At 48.2% G+C, this 19,161-nt stretch overlaps 1 protein-coding gene and 1 gene segment (V, D, J or C); both read right to left on the reverse strand.

Annotated features, from left to right (window-relative positions):
• LOC309381622 (Ig gamma chain C region-like) overlaps positions 1-19,161 on the reverse strand; it is a 110,030-nt gene that overhangs the window by 43,886 nt on the left and 46,983 nt on the right.
• LOC309381609 (uncharacterized protein) overlaps positions 1-19,161 on the reverse strand; it is a 37,936-nt gene that overhangs the window by 8,868 nt on the left and 9,907 nt on the right. The window contains exons 5-10 of the mRNA XM_081932788.1: positions 15,599-15,901; positions 11,083-11,397; positions 9,114-9,443; positions 5,728-6,057; positions 3,331-3,639; positions 747-1,076 (exon numbers count right to left, since the gene is read on the reverse strand). Coding sequence (XP_081788914.1) covers positions 747-1,076; positions 3,331-3,639; positions 5,728-6,057; positions 9,114-9,443; positions 11,083-11,397; positions 15,599-15,901 — 1,917 coding nt within the window. The remainder of the gene's footprint in view (positions 1-746; positions 1,077-3,330; positions 3,640-5,727; positions 6,058-9,113; positions 9,444-11,082; positions 11,398-15,598; positions 15,902-19,161) is intronic.

Here is a 19,161-nt window from a genome sequence, read left to right on the forward strand (position 1 = left end):
CCCATCCTCTAGGGAGATACACCTGGTAGGACCCAGAAGAATGGCCTTCTACGTGGTGGCTCCCTCTCTCTCTGGAACATCATCCCCCCAAAGATTAGACTGGCCCCCACTCTAACACTCTTCCGGAAAGTACTAAAAGCCTGGTTCTGCCAGGGGGCCTGGGGATCGCGGAGCGGGATGGAAACCATGAAATGGCTCATGTGATGTGTTCTCATCGGGGCAGGGTGGGTGGGAGATTATTATATTATATTATTAATTTATGATGATTATTCTCTTTTATTAGCTTTAATCGTTTTATGTTCCTGTAAGCCACCTTGAGTCACCATGTGCAAATAGGCAGCAATATAAATTCCCGAAAACAAATAAATAATGCCACAATTCTGCTGTTGAGAAATAAGACTCTGCTCTGATTATAAATCAATTCAGAATAAGGCTGGATTGAACTGCTTCCCAATCTCCCTGTACTTCTTCTGTCTCATTTGCTTGCTGTCCAGGGGTGGCATTCACTTACTTTCCCTACCAGTTCGGAAATGTGAGCGCGCATGCACTCGGCCTTCCACGCATGCGCTTTGATCATGCACACGGCTTGCACCCATGCACACGGCTTGAAAATGTGCTTGAATAGGATGGCATAAAGCCAGGGCAGGTGGGCCTACCCACCCATGATTTTCACAACCAGTTCGGGCGAACTGATCCGAACCGGCTGAATCCCACCCCGGTTGCCGTCTCTTTATCTGAGTCCTTACCATTCCTTCGGTCAAAATGCTTCATCTCTGTTTCTTCTAGGCCACTCTGGATGCTACAAGTGAATTGCGTGGTGTTGATCCATTCACTCAGATTCACCTCCAGTCGGCCATACATCAAAAAAGTGTCGTTAGTTTCTCGGAAGACTTCATTTGTCACTGAATTATTGTTGGCCGGTTTGCCATCCATGGTCCACTTGAAGGTTGCATTGGCACTGGCATTCGTGAGGGACATCATGCAGGTTAGAGCCGCACTCCTGTTTGTGAAGAGCTCTTCGAAGGATGGCAATTGCATCTTGATCACTTCCATATTGCTCAGAGATGTCGCCGTTCCTTCAAAAGCAATGTTGCATGAATTAATTGGACGGGGACTTTCTGGTTCCTACCTCACCATTCCATATATTGGAATGACTACTTCAAAATCAGCTGCTCCTTCTGGTGATTAGCCTGGGAAATCTAAATAAAATTAATCTAGCATCTGGATGCTAGGGCTGATGAAGAAGGAGAAACAAACAACTTGGTTCTGTTTCAAAAAATGCAGGTTCTTCCACTTGTAGATAGGCACGATGAAGGAGGTATGGAACCAACCTTGGAAAATGGATCCACATCCAACCCTTCCTTCCTCAAAGCTAATCGATTAACTCTCCATTTAATAGAAGCAATTATTTACTATGAAAGCAAATGCAGATAAAAGAATTCCAAAAATCTATTCATCTCTCTCAACCAATCAGCTGCTTTCCCCCCTCTTTGATGTCAGTCAACACCAACTCAATAGCCAGAGCCATCAGCACTCATGGTATCACCTTATGGAATGGCCATGGCCAACTCATTGTGGCCAACTTGCCATGGCCAACTTGCCACAGACAACACACCATGGCCAATGGGACAAATGCAAAATTTAAATTCATTTCAATGGAGCCAGGCCAATAATGTCTCTATATAGAAATGCTCGCTCTCTCTCTCTCTCTCTCTCTCTCTCTCTCTCTCTCTCTCTCTCTCTCTCTCTCTCTCTCTCTCTCTCTCTGTGTGTGTGTTCCAGCATAACTCTGGAACACCTTGAGCAATTTCAACCAAACATGGTACAGAGATGACTTACTCTCTTGGGAAAAAATATATATTGTGGGGGTAAGACACCACTAACACCCCTTGGGGTTAAGATATAGCCTGTTGTGCCTTAAAATGGCTTCTACTGTATTGCCGTGAAATGGCTTTGACTGTACAGTGCAGTGGAGTTGCCATGGTAACGGCTTCACAGTACTCCACACAAGGGCTCCCTCTGGTAAGGGGGAAAATCCAACATTAGAAATTACATTCGGTCCGGACATTTCCCCCCTATAAATAAAAACCCAGGAAACGGCAGGTTATTAGCTAGTAATAAAGTAAAGAAAGTCAATTTAGAAATACAGGACTTACAATAATTTTTGATGAAAACGTGGTCACCAATAATAAAAGCAACCGAACGAAATGATTAACACAGCACTGAATTGTCCTACGGTGGGTTGCCTTGAGGCGAGTTGACGGTGTTGATTTGGCCATGGTGAGTTGACCACAGTGAATTGGCCATGGCAAGTTGGCCATGATGAGCTGTCCTAGACCAGCGATGGTGAACCTTTTTTGGCTTGTGTGCCATAAGTGGGGGGAGCACAGGGGGGTCGTGTGCAGGCGTGCCGCACCCATAATGCAATGCGCAACCCCCCCAGTGCACATGCGCACACTACAGGTGCGACCCCCCCCATATTTGTATGCTTTTTTCGCCCTCCCCAGGCTCCAGAGGCTTTATAGGAGCATGAGGAGGGCGAAAACAGCCTCCCCTGCCCCTCCGGGAGCCCCCCGGAGGCTTCAGGGACCTTCAGGAGGCTTCCCTGAAGCCTCCGAAGCAGTCAAAATGACCGTCCGAGCAAACCGGAAGTGACTCCAGTTTGCTCGGAGGGTCGTTTTGAGCGCTCCGAAGGCTTCAGGGACCTTCAAGAGGCTTCCCTGAAGCCTCCGGAGCAGTCAAAATGACCCTCTGAGCAAACAGGAAGTCCATTCCCGAACTTCCAGTTTGCCCGTAGGGCCGGGTTTTTGTGCTCCGGAGGCTTCAGGAAGCTCACGAAGCCTCCGGAGGGCCTCTGGAGAGGGAGGGGAGGCTCTTTTCACCCTCCCCAGGCCCCTATAAAGTCTCTGGAGCCTGGGGAGGGTGAAAAATGGCTTTAAAAAAGGGTGGACTCAGCTGGCCAGCGCGCGCATGCGTGCTGGCCAGCTGACAGGGCAGCACCTCGCATGCCCTGACAAATGGTTTTGTGTGCTATCTGTGGCACGCGTACCATAGGTTCGCCATCACTGTCCTAGACCCATACCCTTAATGTATTTTGGCTATGCAAATCAGTAAAAGCATAACATTTCTGTTAGGAACCATATTAGCAATGAAGCAATTATTGGCATGATTGGCAGGCTAAAAGTCAAGGGCACTGATTTGGAATGTGAAGTGGAGCATAATGAGGCTCGAGGACTGTGGCTATTCACTCATTGGTAAAAGCACTTCGCAAATACATCAGACCCACTGTTTCTTTTGTTTGCAATTTAAGCGGTGCAAAGTCCAACTTACCGGAAGAATGCACATCTTTCTGGATCAAAGAATTGGTCGCACGGTGATTCACGGTGCATGTGTATGCTTGTGGATTGTGCTCGTCTTCTCCACTGATGGTCAGACTACAGTCCTTCTGGAACGTCCCATCGGGGAGGGGCACCAGAGGTGAACAGTTTGGAATGGAGCTGAATTTCTCTCCTTTGGTGCTCCACTGAATGTCGATGGTTTTGGGGTAGAAACTGGTAGCCAAGCAGACAAGTTTTGGATAGCCCTTGTCCTCAAAGGTGTGGAATGCCATTACTCGTGGAGGAACGGGTTTGGGGAAATCTGAAAAGAAATGGTTGATTTGGGGGGTTCCACAGTGCATTCATATAATCAAGACCATGTGAGTTTAATATCTATGGCTAAAAAAAAGATAGTACCTTGGGTAAAGAGTAGAAATATCCCGGCTGATCGCCTTAGAGCAAAATTCCGTGCATAAAATCCAAACAAGTCTGGGCGGGGGGGAGGGGGGAGAGGGGACACAGCCTTAAATCCTATACCTTACTCATATTGCTTTTGCTTCGCACAGGTCACTTTCAGAAAGTGAGGGGAGCCGAATGTCAACTCATAAAGCATTGGCATGTCTGTTATCAAGTTGCCATGGTGAGGAGGGGGGGAGCACATTCCACGCATACCTTCAGCTAGAGTCGGATCTCAGATTACTACAGCAGGCCTGTGAGGCATGCACCTCATTGGAGAATGTGATTTATGACACAGACTGAGGGGAGGGAAGAAACAGGGGCAAAGTTCAGCCATAATTTAAATGAGGTTAGATCTGACTGCAATGGGGGTATTGCCGAAATGGTGTTCCTAATAAATGACTGGATTTCTTTTGAAACTTGGCTCGAGGCTCCTGAATTAATTAGGGCGTCTTTCGGAAACCTGTCAGGTGGATCAGCAATGTTGGACACCCAGTTTTTATTTGATAAGAGTGGTCATGATGGGGGTGGGCTTCAAAAATTACAGCAACGGGTTCTCTGCCGGGTTGCTGGATGGCTGTGTCCATGGTGGGCGTGGCCTAGCTGCCTCCTGCACCACAGCGGGTATGGGGGGTGTTTTTGCCTTCCCCAGGCTCTGGAGGCTTTCCTCAAGCGGGCCCATTTCCAGCCTTCCAAAACTTCAGGGAGGCCCATTTTTCCCCTTCCTCGAGCCTCCATGTGGGCCCTGCACTTACCTCACATCCAAAACGAGCCACCTGGAAACTCCTGGGAGGGGTGGGGTGGGAGGGGCCAGCCAGGGGTGGGATTTGGAGGTTCTCCGAACCAGTCATAATGATAGCTATGGGTTCTCCTGAACCCAGCCGAACCCATAGCAATCCACCCCTGGGCCATGAGATTTAGTGATTTTAAATAATTGATGGAAGCTTCTTTCCAATTGGAAACACATTTGTGGATGTGTTGGAAAAGATTGCAATGTGTAAAACAGCCATTTCTGCCCAAACACCATTGATGGAGCTACCTTATCAACAGTTACCTTGAAATGTTCAATAGAGGACATTCAGTAGCTTCTTAAGAGTTGTAAACGTTGAGTTTTCATGTACTGTATTTGGGGTTAAGAAGTATATGTGGTACCTTGCTCAATAGTGATGACTGTGAGAGGGATTTTGGAGTCCTAGTGGACAACCATTTAAATATGAGCCAGTAGTTTGCCAAAAAAGCCAACACAGTTCTAGGCTGCATAAACAGAGGGATAGAATCAAGATCACGAGAAGTGTTAATACCACTTTATAATGCCTTGGTAAGGCCACACTTGGAATACTGCATTCAGTTCTGGTCGCCACGATGTAAAAAAGATGTGGAGACTCTAGAAAGAGTGCAGAGAAGAGCAACAAAGATGATTAGGGGACTGGAGACATATGAAGAACGGTTGCAGGAACTGGGTATGTTTAGCTTAAGAGAAAGAAGGACTAGGGGAGACATGATGGCAGTGTTCCAATATCTCAGGGGTTGCCACAAAGAAGAGGGAGTCAAGCTATTCTCCAAAGGACTTGAGGGCAGGACAAGAAGCAATGGGTGGAAACTGATCAAGGAGAGAAGCAACTTAGAACTGAGGAGAAATTTCCTGACAGTGAGAACACTTAATCAGTGGAACGACTTGCTTCCAGAAGTTGTGAATGCTACAACACTGAAAATTTTAGTCAGAGATGGGATAACCATTTGTCTGAAGTGGTGTAGGGTTTCCTGCCTAAGCATGGGGTTGGACTAGAAGACAACTTGCCTCCAAGGTCTCTTCCAACTCTGTTAAATTTAAAAGTGCAGATTCTTCATGTTTCTTCACTACCGTCTATGATTCACGTAGTAATTTCCACTGAGAAGAATTCAACCTTGGTCCCATTCTTGAGCCGATCAAGAATTTTCCAGCACCAAGACTTACCGTACAGATATTTACTGACGCTCTTCATGATAGTTAGGGATTCATGTCCCACCAGGCAGCTATACATGACTCTATTCTCCCATTCAGATGCTGGGATTTTCAGGACGCTTTGAGTAGAAAAAGTGGACTTCCCAGTTTCAAGTATGGATGGGCCTGTGATATACTCAGAGGCTTCTAAGCTTCTGTTGTCCTTCTTCCATTTGATGAGTATCTCAGATGGAGAGAATCCATGGATCACACAAGCCAACCAAGCAACAGCTTGGGAGGTAGGTTGTGTCAGTTGCGATGGTGGCGGAAGGACCAAAGAGAGAGAAGGTACTTGGCTGGAATCTATACAAAATAAAGATAGAGATAGAAATATGGATAAGGGTGTTTGTTTGTTTTTAAAGTGAAAGAAAAGGGATGGTTGGAATAATAATTAAATCTCGTGGATGATATGGTAAGGATGGTGCATTCACGATATCATCTTTTTATTTGGGCCACCCATTTTCTGACGCGTATGAAACAAAGAATCTGGAGATCATGTCTCTGATAATTAGTCCCGAGAATTATTCTCCCTCCCTCCCCCATTTTCAAGAACAAGCCACACCCCAAAGGTGCTTTTTTCAAAAGGCAACTGGACTTCCTTTGTTTTTCCTTGAAGACGTTTCGCTCTTCATCCAAGAAGCTTCTTCAGTTCTGACTGAATGGTGGAGAACAGAAAATTTTTGTTCTCCTTGTAGTCATCTGGTCGTTAGTACTCTTTCTGAGAATCGTTGAGGCCACTTGGAGGTTTGTCTGTATTGTGGCCCACCAGTGGCCAGCGGAGCTGGCAGCAGAGTTGGAGAGTGAGGAGGTTGGGGAGGAGCATGGGCTTGTCCTGGAGGCTGGGGAAGGCTCGAGTGAGGGCTCTGTGTAAGAGGCAGAGATGGGGTCAAGGCTGTCTGGCAGTGATCAGGTGCCTTCGGAGCTAGACAGCAGTGAGGCAGAGGAACAGCTGGAGCCTGTTCCCAGTGTGTGCATGCACAGAGCTGCCAGACAAAAAGAACAACTCAGAAATCAGAGTAGACGTGGAGTAAAGTCATAGGTGGAAGGTGATTGTCCCCTCCCAGATGAAATATAAGAGGAGTGAAAGGGGAGTGGGCTTTTGCAGGAAACCATTTGTTCATTCGCGCATTAGTTTCATTTCAGGAGTGTGGAGATCTGTCCGTGAATCTCCGAGACTATGTGCCAAGTCTTTCCTCGCACAGCACCTCCTTTGGAAAATATTGACATGGCAGCTTTCCAAGCTAGATAAGGTCTGTGGTCATAAATATTCCTTTGAAAGACTGTTCGCTAGGCCTTTGCTGAATGTAAATGAGAGGAATTCACTTTCATTTAATAAAAGGGGTTTTATTGGGACCAGGACTCTGCCTCGTGTCATTTGAGGAAGCCTAGATCAGAACAATCTGTGCCCTGAATAGTGCAAATGGGAATAAGAATATATTCCCCTTTGCAAGGAGTATAAATCCTTCTATTCTCCACCATTCAGTCAGAACTGAAAACGCTTCTTGGATGAGACTTGAAATGCCTTCAAGGAAAAACACAGGAAGTCCAGTTACCGTTTGAAAAAAAAGCACATTTGGGTTAACCTGGATGTCTGTGAATCTCCATGGACCAGGGGTGTCAAACTCAATATCACTGAGGGCCACATCAGGGCTGCGGTTGGCCTCGGATGGCCTGGCAGGCATGGGCAACTGGGTGGGAATGGCAACTGGGTGGAATGGTGAACTGGGTGGGCATGGCTAGTTTGATGCCACTGCCCAAACTGATGGCATGTTTCCTCTTCACATTGGGTAGATTGGGCCGAAGCCATGCTTGCCCGATCTTTCCTCTTCACATTGGGTAGACCGGGCTGAAGCCAGACTGACCTAATCTTTCCTCTTCATGCTGGGTACACTGAGATGAAGCTATGCTGGCCTGATCTTTCCTCTTCGCATTGGGTAGACCAAGATGAAGCTATGCTGGCCTGATCTTTCCTCTTTGCATTGGGTACACTGAGATGAAGCTATGCTGGCCTGATCTTTTCCCTTTGCATTGGGTACACTGAGATGAAGCTATGCTGGCCTGATCTTTCCTCTTCGCATTGGGTAGACCGAGATGAAGCTATGCTGGCCTGATCTTTTCCCTTTGCATTGGGTAGACCGAGATGAAGCTATGCTGGCCTGATCTTTCCTCTTTGCATTGGGTAGACCAAGATGAGGCTATGCTGGCCTGATCTTTCCTCTTTGCATTGGGTAGACCGAGATGAAGCTATGCTGGCCTGATCTTTCCTCTTCGCATTGGGTAGACCGAGATGAAGCTATGCTGCCCTGATCTTTCCTCTTTGCATTGGGTAGACCGAGATGAAGCTATGCTGGCCTGATCTTTCCTCTTTGCATTGGGTACACTGAGATGAAGCTATGCTGGCCTGATCTTTCCTCTTTGCATTGGGTAGACCAAGATGAGGCTATGCTGGCCTGATCTTTCCTCTTTGCATTGGGTAGACCGAGATGAAGCTATGCTGGCCTGATCTTTCTTCTTCGCATTGGGTAGACCGAGATGAGGCTATGCTGGTCTGATCTTTCCTCTTTGCATTGGGTAGACCGAGATGAAGCTATGCTGGCCTGATCTTTCCTCTTTGCATTGGATAGACAGGGCTGAAGCCATGCTTGCCCAATCTTTCCTCTTTGTATTGGGTAGACCGAGATGAAGCTATGCTGGCCTGATCTTTCCTCTAAGCATTGGGTAGACCAAGATGAAGCTATGCTGGCCTGATCTTTCTTCTTTGCATTGGGTAGACCAAGATGAGGCTATGCTGGCCTGGTCTTTCCTCTTAGCATTGGGTAGACGGGGCTGAAGCCATGCTGGCCTAATCTTTCCTCTTCGCATTGGGTAGACCGAGATGAAGCTATGTTGGCCTGATCTTTCCTCTTTGCATTGGGTAGACCGAGATGAAGCTATGCTGGCCTGATATTTCTTCTTCGCATTGGGTAGACCAAGATGAAGCTATGCTGGCCTGGTCTTTCCTCTTAGCATTGGGTAGACAGGGCTGAAGCCATGCTGGCCTAATCTTTCCTCTTAGCATTGGGTAGACCGAGATGAAGCTATGCTGGCCTGATCTTTCCTCTTCGCATTGGGTAGACCAGGCCAAAGCCACTTTGGCCTGATCTTTCCTCTTCACTCTGGGTAGACCAGGCCGAAGCTATGCTGGCCTGATCTTTCCTCTTTGCATTGCATAGACCAGGATGGTCCTGTGGGCTGGATCCAACCACATCATGGGCCAGATCCAACCCACAGGCCTTGAGTTTTACACCCCTGCCATAGACATTCGGGCAAGCCAAATATTTTCACCTGAGTTTTGGGATCCTTGCTGAATCTTCTCTCACCTGTGCTTTTTTGGATGCTCTGCTTCACCTGAGGGAAAAGCGAGCAGATATGAGCAACGAGGCATTTGATTTTCTTTCCAGCATCCCAGTTCCGAGTGGTGAGGTTAAGTTGGCTTTGGAAACTTTGGGTCCGATTTGGGTGTCTCTTGATTTTTTCCGTGGTGGCATTCGTGGTGAGGTTCAGTCCGTCCATCATCCAGGTGAGGATGACGTTCTCCAGTTCATAGCCCACCACAAGGCAAGACAAGATAGCTCTGTTTTGAGCGAAGAGTCTCTCAAGGGGTGGTTTGAGGAGATACATTGTAGGAGGTGGCACACTGTTCTTGCAGGCTGCAAGAGTGCAAACGACAAATGTTTTACAATAGGCGGAATGAAATAGCCAAAAAGAACATACAGTGAAACAAAACACCATCCAGGTAATCCTTAACTTACAGCACATCATTTAGTGACCATTCAATGTTACGACGGTGTTGGAAAAGGTGACATGACCTATTGTGGCCTGTTGGCCGCTGGCCCCTCAGATCATTGGCTTTCAGGGATCTTGCGCCACTAATCTCAAGCTGTGAGACCCTGTTTCTGAAGTCAGGCTCATGGGAACACGTGGGGTAGTTGCTGGTATACCAGTCTCCCTGGTCTGTGGCAACTTCCCTGCCTGAGCTGCTGGAGGCCATCTCGGGGCTGGTGGTGGAGTTCCCCAGACATGGAGGGGGTGAGGCTTCTGAAAGAAGCCCTAATTAATTCATGAGCCTCGAGCCAAGTTTCAAAAGAAAACCAGTCATTTATTAGGAACACCATTTCCGCAATACCTCATGGCAGTCAGATCTAACATCCTTTGAGATGTGGCTGAACTTTGCCCCTGTTCCTTCCCTCCCCTCAGTCTGTGTCATAAATCACATTCTCCAACGAGGTGCCTGCCTCACAAGCCTGCTTTAGTAATCTGAGATCCGACTTTAGCCGAAGGTATGCATGGAATGCGCTTCCTTGTTTCCTTGCCATGGCTTTATGAGTTGACAGAGGGTTTCTATCTCTGGGTGTGGCCTCCAAAGCAGCTCTGGAGATGATGGCCACTGTGGTGGTCATGGGCCTATCTCAGATTACAAGTGGCCTAACTCAGGACCACTTGAAAATGGGTCTATAAGTAGTGTTTGGGGGAGGACCGTTGTAACCCTGAACAGTTGCTAAGCAATTGGCTGTAAGTCAAGGACCAGCTATCGTCAAATGCTTCGCTTTCCAACTGAGTTGTTATCATTACTACATTCTACGATCAATCCAATGTAATTTCCTGCTGTCGTGATTATTATTATTATTTAGTTGAAACTAGAATCAAAGGAAGAAGGAAAACAAAAAGAGAGAACATGAAGTTATTTTCTGGACAGAAATGTTTTAAGAGAATGAATGGACAGAAAGAATTATTAAAAAAGAAGAGAGAAAGAGAGAGAGAGAGAGAGAGAATAAGAAAAAAGGGAGAGAGAGGAAGAAAAAGAAAGAAAAAGGAAGAGAGAAAGATTAAAAAGGGAGAGAAAGAGAGAGAAAGAAAGAGAAGAGAGAAAAAGAAAGAGACAAAGTGAGAGAGAAAGAACAATAAGTGAAAAGCAAGAGAGACGGAGAGAGAGAGAGAAAGCGCGAGAGAAAGAAAAAGAATAAGTAAAAAAGAAGAGAGGGGGAGAGACACAGAGAGAGAGACAGAGAGAAAGACAGAAAGAGCGGAAGAAAAAAAACAGACACAGAGAGAAAATATAAGTAAAAAGGGAGAGAGAAAGAAAAAGGGAGAGAGAAAGAAGAAGAAACAGAGAGAGAAAAGAGAAAGAAAAAGAATAAGTAAAAAAGCAGAGAGAAAGAAAGAAAGAAAAAATAATTAAAAAGGGAGAGAGAGAAAGAAAGAAGAGAAAGAATAAGTAAAAAAGGGGGGGGAGGGACGGAGGGAGGGAGAGAGAGAGAGACACAGAGAGAGAATGAATGAATGAATCACCTTTGCACTTGCTGATAGTTCTTGTTTCTGTGTGATTTCTTCCAGCTTGAGTTACTTTGCAGGTATATTCTTTTAGCTTGTTCCACTCCTGCAGGGATACTGTGAAGTTGCTACTCATGTAGAACTGGACACTGTTTGACCGAACCTTCGGTGACGTTCGAAATTTCCCATCTGGTTGCCAGGTGACTTGAATGTCCTCTCCGGAGGAGCTATAGATGGAACAGACTAAGGTCACACTACTGATGGTTCCTAAACTTGGACAGAGTGGGTGGGCATTCAGGGTCACCACGAGAGCCGTGGGCATCGTAATCCAGTCTAAAGAAACAGAAAGGAAAGCGTTAACTTTATTCGAGTTTTATTTCGTAGGAAAATGACGAGTAAGGGGGTCTACAAAAGTAGAGTCAAGCAGAGAATGAAGTCCTTCTTTCTTTTAGAACAAAGTAATGGCATTGTGTAACTCTTCCTTAACCTTCCTTTGTATCTCTTGTATCTCAGTGTTTTGCTATTATGTTTATCCACTGTTTATCCATTATCTCCCATGTCCCAAAGGTGCTTTTATTTATTTTTTTAATCAGGAGGCAACTGGACTTTACTTGTTCATGAAAAACCTTCTGGAGAACTTCTCCATCCCCTGAAGAAGTCTTCTATTGAATCTCATCCCAAAGGTGCTTTGTTTCAAGAGGCAACTGGACTTTCTTATTAGCCTTTGAAGATGCTTTGCGTCTCATCCAAGAAGCTTCTTCTAAGCTTTGACTGGATGGTGGGGAATGGAAGTAGACTTATACTCCTTGCAGACCGCTGGTCATTTGCATCTTTTAAGGGGTCATTAAAGCCACTTAGAGCAGTGATGACAAACTTGTGGCACAGGTGCCAGAGGTGGCATGCAGAGCCCTCTCTGTGGGCATGTCACCAACCAGTCTTCGCAGGCGTCCGAGCACTCAAAAACCGGCCAGAAAAATCGTCCAAAAAACCAGCCTGAAAATGGTCCAGAAAACAGCCTGTTTTGGGGGGTGTTTTTTTGGCCGCTTTCAGCCTGTGTTTTGGACCATTTTTCTGGCTGGTTTTTGGGCTGTTTTTGAGCCATTTATGGCCCTGAAAATGGCTCCCAAAACAGCCTGAAAATGGCCTCAGAAATGACCCCAAAACCACAGCATTTGTCGGGCCCTTTTCAGATAGTTTTTGGACTGTTTTTGCGGGCCAAAAACTCTCCGAAAAATGAGCCAAAACTGGCTTGAAAACGGCCTGAAAACAGCCAGGAAAATGGCCAGAAAGCAGGCAGGCACACGCTGGCCAGCTAGTCTTTGGGTTTTGGGGGCTCTGGCGTGCATACATCCATGCACCTGCGTGCCAGTTTGGGCACTCGGTGCTGAAATGTTTGGCCATCATTGACCTCGAGGTTTGTCTGTGTCCTCAGGGTCACCTGAGTGGTGAAAATGGGGGTGGGGTGGGGGGTGGAGCCTTCTTGGAACTGTTGAAAGCAGCTGTGTTGTAGACTGGAGATAGAGGATGCCGTCGCCCTCCTCCTCTTTTGAGAAAGGGCTGTTCAATTTAGACACAAATGGCCTCTTGGACCCGTCTTTCAAACCAGCGGTCCTCTCTGCCCAAAATGTGCACTTTGCTGTCTTCAAAAGAGGGGCCGTTGCCTTTTAAATGCAGAAGGAATATATCCGTGATGGCAAACCTATGGTGTGTGTGCCACAGGTGCAGTGGTGGGCTCCGGATCCCATTCCAACTGGTACGGTTGGAACAGGCCCGCCGTTGCCCGCATGGACGCACACCGAGTTCCAGCTGCTCGGCGGAGCGTTGCTCAAGGTCTGTACACTCCATGCGTGGAAGTGCCGAAGGCTTTAAATGACAGATAAGGAGCTCGGGCAGGCGGGCGGGAAGTCCCTCTGGAGCAGCGTACCGGAACGGTTCCCGGTACTCCGGCCAGGCTAAGGGACACCCGTACTGGGGCGTACCGCCTGCAACCCACCACTGCACAGGTGGCACGCAACAGCCCTCTCGGTGGGCATGCCAGCTGTTGCCCCGGTCCAGCTCCACTGCATATGCGCCCGCGAATCCTGCCTGCCAGCTGGTCTTTGGGTCTCTGATGTGCATGCATGGGGGTAAGAGCACAGGTGGGGGATGCACGCACCTATGTGCATGGGGAGGGGTGCATGCGCAGCGGGGTGCATGCCTGGGGAGGGGGGTGCTTGCATTGCATTTTGGGGCCTTGCACAACACCCCCCGTGCCCCACTTTGACTTCCAGATTGGTGCAGGAACGGTCCCCCTGTGCCCCGTTTTGGACCGGGAAAGCCTCCTACACCAATCTGAAACCCTAAATGGGTGAGGGGGCAGGGGGGAATTGCAGTGGGGTGGGGGATTGCAGGGGAATTGCAAACACATGCATGGGGTCATGTGTGCATATGCGGGGGCAGGGCACACAGGAGCGGGGGGTTCTTGCATGCATTGTATTATGGGTGCAGGGGCGTATGCACGCTTTCAGCATGCAATGACAAAAAGGTTAGCCATCGCCGGACTATATAAATCCTTCTATCCCCCACCATCTGATCAGAGCTGAAGAAGCTTCTTGGATGAGAAGCGAAACGTCTTCCAAGAAAAACCAGAAAGTCCAGTTGCCTCTTGAAAAAAAAACGGCTTTGGGACAACCGTGACCTGGAGGACGATGGAGAATCTCCCTAGACCTCTACTGAATTTGTTTGCCCAGGAATGTGGCAGAGACTTTAGAAAGGCCATTGGTGGCTTTAAATCTACCCCTGGTAAATGGTCTCTTTAGCCAGACCATTTCAGGGTGACCCAGGATCTTAGTTGAGGCTCTCAGAAGAGCAGAAACCAGAACGTTGTATCTCTCTCTTAACACACAAAGAAGTAAAAGAGGGGGAGGAGGAGGAGGAGGAAGAGGAGGACTGTAAGATCCTTGGTGCTTTCTGGCCTAGGTTATTTCTTTTTAGACATTTCATGACCCAACTAGGGAACGTCAGTAGTAGAAAGGAGGGGTATTTGTGGAGTGGAAGAGAAGGGGAGGGGGGAAGAGAAGGAGAAGGACTATGACACCTTTGGTGTTCTCTGACCTGGGTTATTTCCTTGGACACTTCATAATCCAATCAGGGGACACAGGAATGCAGGAGAAGCAGGAGTATGAGGAAGAGGAAGATGAAGAGGTAGAGGAAGGCTGTGAGATACTTGGTGCTCTTTGAGCTGGGTTGTTTCCTTGATGATATTTCATGACCCAACTTGGGAACATCAATAGTAGAAGGGTGTGTGTATGGAATGCAGGAGGAGGAGGAGGAGGAGGAGGAGGAGGAGGAGGAGGAGGAGGAGGAAGACAAGGACGAGGATGAAGAGGAGGAGGAAGACTGTGAGATCCTTGGTGTTCTCTGAGTTGTTTCCTTTAAGACATTTCATATCCAACTAGGGAAACTCAGTGGTAGAAATGTTGTGTGTGGAATGCAGGAGGAGGAGGAGAAGGAGGAGGAGGAGGAGGAGGAGAAGGAAGGAAGGAAGGAAGGAATTCTGGTGGTCCTTGGTGCTCTCTGAACTTGGTTGTTTTCTTTCAAACATTTCATGACCCAACTTGGGAACATCAGTGGTAGAAGGGGTGTGTGTGGAATGCAGTAGTAGTAGTAGTAGTAGTAGTAGTAGTAGGAGGAGGAGGAGGAGGAGGAGGAGGAGAAGGAAGGAAGGAAGGAATTCTGGTGGTCCTTGGTGCTCTCTGAACTTGGTTGTTTTCTTTCAAACATTTCATGACCCAACTTGGGAACATCAGTGGTAGAAGGGGTGTGTGTGGAATGCAGGAGGAGGAAGAGGAGGAGGAGGAGGAGGAGGAGGAGGAGGAGGAGAAGGAAGGAAGGAAGGAAGGAAGGAATTCTGGTGGTCCTTGGTGCTCTCTGAACTTGGTTGTTTTCTTTCAAACATTTCATGACCCAACTTGGGAACATCAGTGGTAGAAGGGGTGTGTGTGGAATGCAGTAGGAGGAGGAGGAGGGGGGAGGGGGAGGGGGAGGAGGAGGAGGAGGAGGAGGAGGGAATGCTGGTGCTCCTTAGTGGTCTCTGAACTTGGTAATTTTCTTTCAAACATTTAATTACCAAAGTAGGTAACATCATCAGGCCTAGTGATGCTGATGATACTAATGAAATGTCTGCAAGAAAACAATGAAGCTCATGACCCAACTAGGGAACATCAGTGGTATAGAAAGAAGGGGCATTTGTGGAGTGGAAGAGAATGGGGGGGAGGAGAAGGAGGAGGACTGTGGCACACTTCGTGCTCTCTGATCTGAGTTGTTTCCTTGAAGACATTTCATGATCCAACTAGGGAACACAGGAATACAGCAGGAGAGGAGGAGCAGGAGGAGAAGGAGGAGGAAGAGGAGGAGGAGAGTGGTAACCCAGGGACATAGTGTTCAGAAGAAAATCCCAGTTTACATCCAGTAAGTGGGAAGGAAAAGATTGGAGCATGAAGTGCCTGATTAAAAGATGGACTTCAGACATTCTAGCTTTGCTGCTCTAGTTCACCTTTTCTGGAAATCTTCTGGACTTTTTTGGTATTCGTTGGTTGGTGTACCACCTCACAAGTCTTGCTGTCCATTTCTTGCCATTGGGAGAGGGGGATGGTGAGTTGGCTGCTGGCCCAGTAGGTCCCATCGGCCATCCTCTGGTCCATAACGCCTTCCTTCTTATTTTGCGGGCCACCCACCCACGAGATGGCGACCCTGGGGGGCCTGTAATGAGTTGCGATGCATTTCAACACCACGGTGTCCTTCTCCCGATTGACGGACTGCAGGAGCTCCACCGTAGGTGCTTGAGGCTCCAGGAAATCTGTAACGAGACTGTGAGCATCAGGAGCCACGATCGTAAGTCGAAAAAGGGTCAGGTCGTTAGGGTGAGATCAAAAACTCAGTTACCTGTAATTAGCAAAAGGGTCTCTTTCTCTGGAGGGTAAATAAACAAAAATTGGAGACATTCTTCAAGAAGCAAATTAGCACTGTATGAATCTTCCCGATGTAGACTCTTTGCTGTACGATGGGAATGTGAAGCTTGGTGAGGTTGTGTCTGAGCATGTCTAGCAGAGGTAGTATTTAGCCGGTTCGGACTGGTTCACCCGAGCCAGTAGTGGAAATTGTGGGTGGGCCTGGCTACCCATCCCGGTTCCATGCTGTCTTATTCAGGCATGTTTTCAGCCACGCACATGTGTGCAAGCCGCATTCGCAAGCAAAGCGCCTGCGTGAATGTTTGTGTACATCAGTGGTGGGTTGCAGGCACTTCTCCCTGGTATGGGCGTACTGGTGCATGCCGGGAACACCGGGTACCGTTCCGTATTGGTGCTCCGGAGGGCCCACCTGCCCGCCCCAGCTCCTTACCTGTGTTTGAGCTCTTCGGCGCTTCTGCGCACAAAGCATACGGTGCCTATGTGACGCTCCGCCGAGCAGCTAGAGCATCGCGAAGGCATTGCAGAGGTAAGGACGCATGGACGTGCATGTGGGAGACACCGGGCCCCGTTGCACCGCACCAGTTGCACGGGGATCTGGAACCCACCACTGGTGCACATGCACGCGCTCACATTTGCAAACTGGTAGGGAAAGTGAATGAATACCATCCCTTGATGTCTAGCATCGTTGGGCACCAAGTACTAGGAGGAGTAACCAGCAGTACCTCAACTGGAACTAGTTTTGTTTTTAATTTACCAATGAAATTAGACTTGCGTGCATGAAATGTGAAATCTTCTGGAAACGTCGAATACACACCCACACACTTTTTCCAGAGACAACAATGGTGCCAAGTTGAAATGCGTGCAACGTTTTCCTCCCGAACCGTATTTAAAATGTGCAACTATTGATCGGCTTTCTCTCTTTTACTTTCTAGATCAGGGGTTCTCAACCTTTTCTTCCCCCGTGGACACCCTTGAAATACCGTTTGTGGACATGGACTCCCAAGGCTTAACTCGATATTGAGATCCAAAGTCTTTGTGGGATCCCTGTGATGACATCGCAATCAGAGGTGGCATTCAGCCGGTTCGGACTGGTTTGGCAGAACCGGTTGCACCAAACTGCAAGTGAGTCCACCCACCAGCCCAGGCTCCTAAACATCTTAGGTAGCCTCACACGCATGCCTGCATGCCACGGGTACAAGCAAAGCGCATGCATGGAAGACCGCACCCATGCACTGAAGGTGTGCACCAGTGGTAAAGTTCCAGATCCCATTCCAACCGGTACGGTTGGAATGGGTCCGGCATTGCCCACATGGATGTGCAAAGTGTGCACATGCATTGTAGATGCCAGCGACGCTTCTACAGGCTGCTTGTCAGAGCGTCGCACAAGCGCTGTACATGCCATGCGTGTGCGTGGGACCCCCGAAGGCTTTAAAGGACAGGTAAGGAGCTCAGGCCGGCAGGTGGGCTCTCCAGAGCACCTTACCGGAACGGTACCCGGTGCTCTGGGCAGGCTCCGGTATGCCCGTACCAGCCCGTACTGCCTGCAACCCACCACTGGCGTTCACACTCACAGTAAGTGAATCCCGCTGCTGATCGCAAACCCCCAGGAATCTGCAGGTCACAGGTTGAGAATCACGGTTCTAGATTATTTTTTTACCTCAGGCAGTCCTTGTTCGCCTTTGCAAAAGTGAGACCCATTTATTTCCTGCTCTTTTCACGAAGACATTAGATTGTGTTTTGTAAGCGCCCACAGTATATATTTCTTAGAGTGGTAGCGGGAAATTTGTTCGTATAATCAGACGAGAGGGAAGCCCAATCACCTCAGTGGGTAAATGCATGGCACAACTTCAAATATCTCAGTCTAAGGTAGAGTTCAGCAGCAGGATCCAACCAAATATTAATCAATTGTGAAAGAGGTTTGTTCTTTTCATTAAATATACATTAGGGTTTAAATGCTGTATGAAAAGACCTGGTCATCTTTTGATGCACTAGATGGCTTATATAATAAAACAAGGGAGTGAATAAAACATCTTCCAAAGCATCTGAGACATTAACACAATAAAATAAATTTCACCTAGTGTTTTGTTTAGGCTGGGAAGCTAAGCAGGATCAGTCCTGGCTAATATTTGGAAGGGGACACATTGGGAGATTTCCACATAGAGGAGGATATTTATAGCTTAGGGTTGAACTGTGGGGCCCTGAGTGCCCTCTGAGCTGGCCTGGTTTCTCCCAGACGTTTCATGATCCAACTAGGTAATATCATCAGAAGTAGAAGGGAGAGGGGGTTGCCGAGCAGAGAAAAGTGAAGTGGGTGGTGGAGGAAGAAGACCGTGGGGTCCTTGATGCTCTCACAGGTGGTTTGTTTCCTTGCCAGACATTTCATGACCCAACTAGGGAACATCAGTGGTAGAAAGGAGGGGTATTTGTGGAGTGGAAGGAGGGGGGGCTGTAGGAGGAGAAGGAGGAGGACTATGGCACCCTTCATGCTCTCTGATCTTGGTTGTTTCCTTGAAGACATTTCATGGTCCAACTAGGGAACACAGTAATACAGCAGGAGAGGAGGAGCAGGTGAGGGCTGCTGTGGGTTCACACAGGTTCGGGAGAACCTCTAGCTCATGGTCCAACTAGGGAATACAGTAATACAGCAGGAGAGGAGGAGCAGGTGAGGGCTGCTGTGGGTTCGCACAGGTTTGGGAGAACCTCTAGCTAAGAATCTGCCCAGTTCTGAGAACCCGCAAATCCCATCCCTGTCTGGCTCCACCCATCCTTCCCCACCCCTCCCACCCCCAGGAGTCCCCACACAGCCCATTTGGGATGTCAGGTAAGTACAGGGCCCACGCGGAGGCTCGGGGAGGGTGAAAAATGAGCCTCCTGGAAGTTCTGGAAGGTCAGAAATGGAGCCTGGAGGAGGCAGTTTTTACCTTCCCAGGGGCTGGAGGAAAGCCTCCGGAGACCATGGAGGGTGAAAACGTCACCCCCCTGTGGTGCAGGAGGCCAACTAGGCTATGCCCACCATGGACATGCCCACCAAGCAATCTGGCAGAGAACCCATTGCTAAAGTTTTGAAGCTCACCACTGAGGAGGAGGAAGAGGAGGAGGAGGAGGAGGAGGAGGAGGAGGAGGAGGAGGAGGAGGAGGAGGGAATGCT

This window comes from Natrix helvetica (genome assembly GCF_964273705.1).
Source record: "Natrix helvetica genome assembly, chromosome: Z".
Taxonomy (NCBI): Eukaryota; Metazoa; Chordata; class Lepidosauria; order Squamata; family Natricidae; genus Natrix; species Natrix helvetica.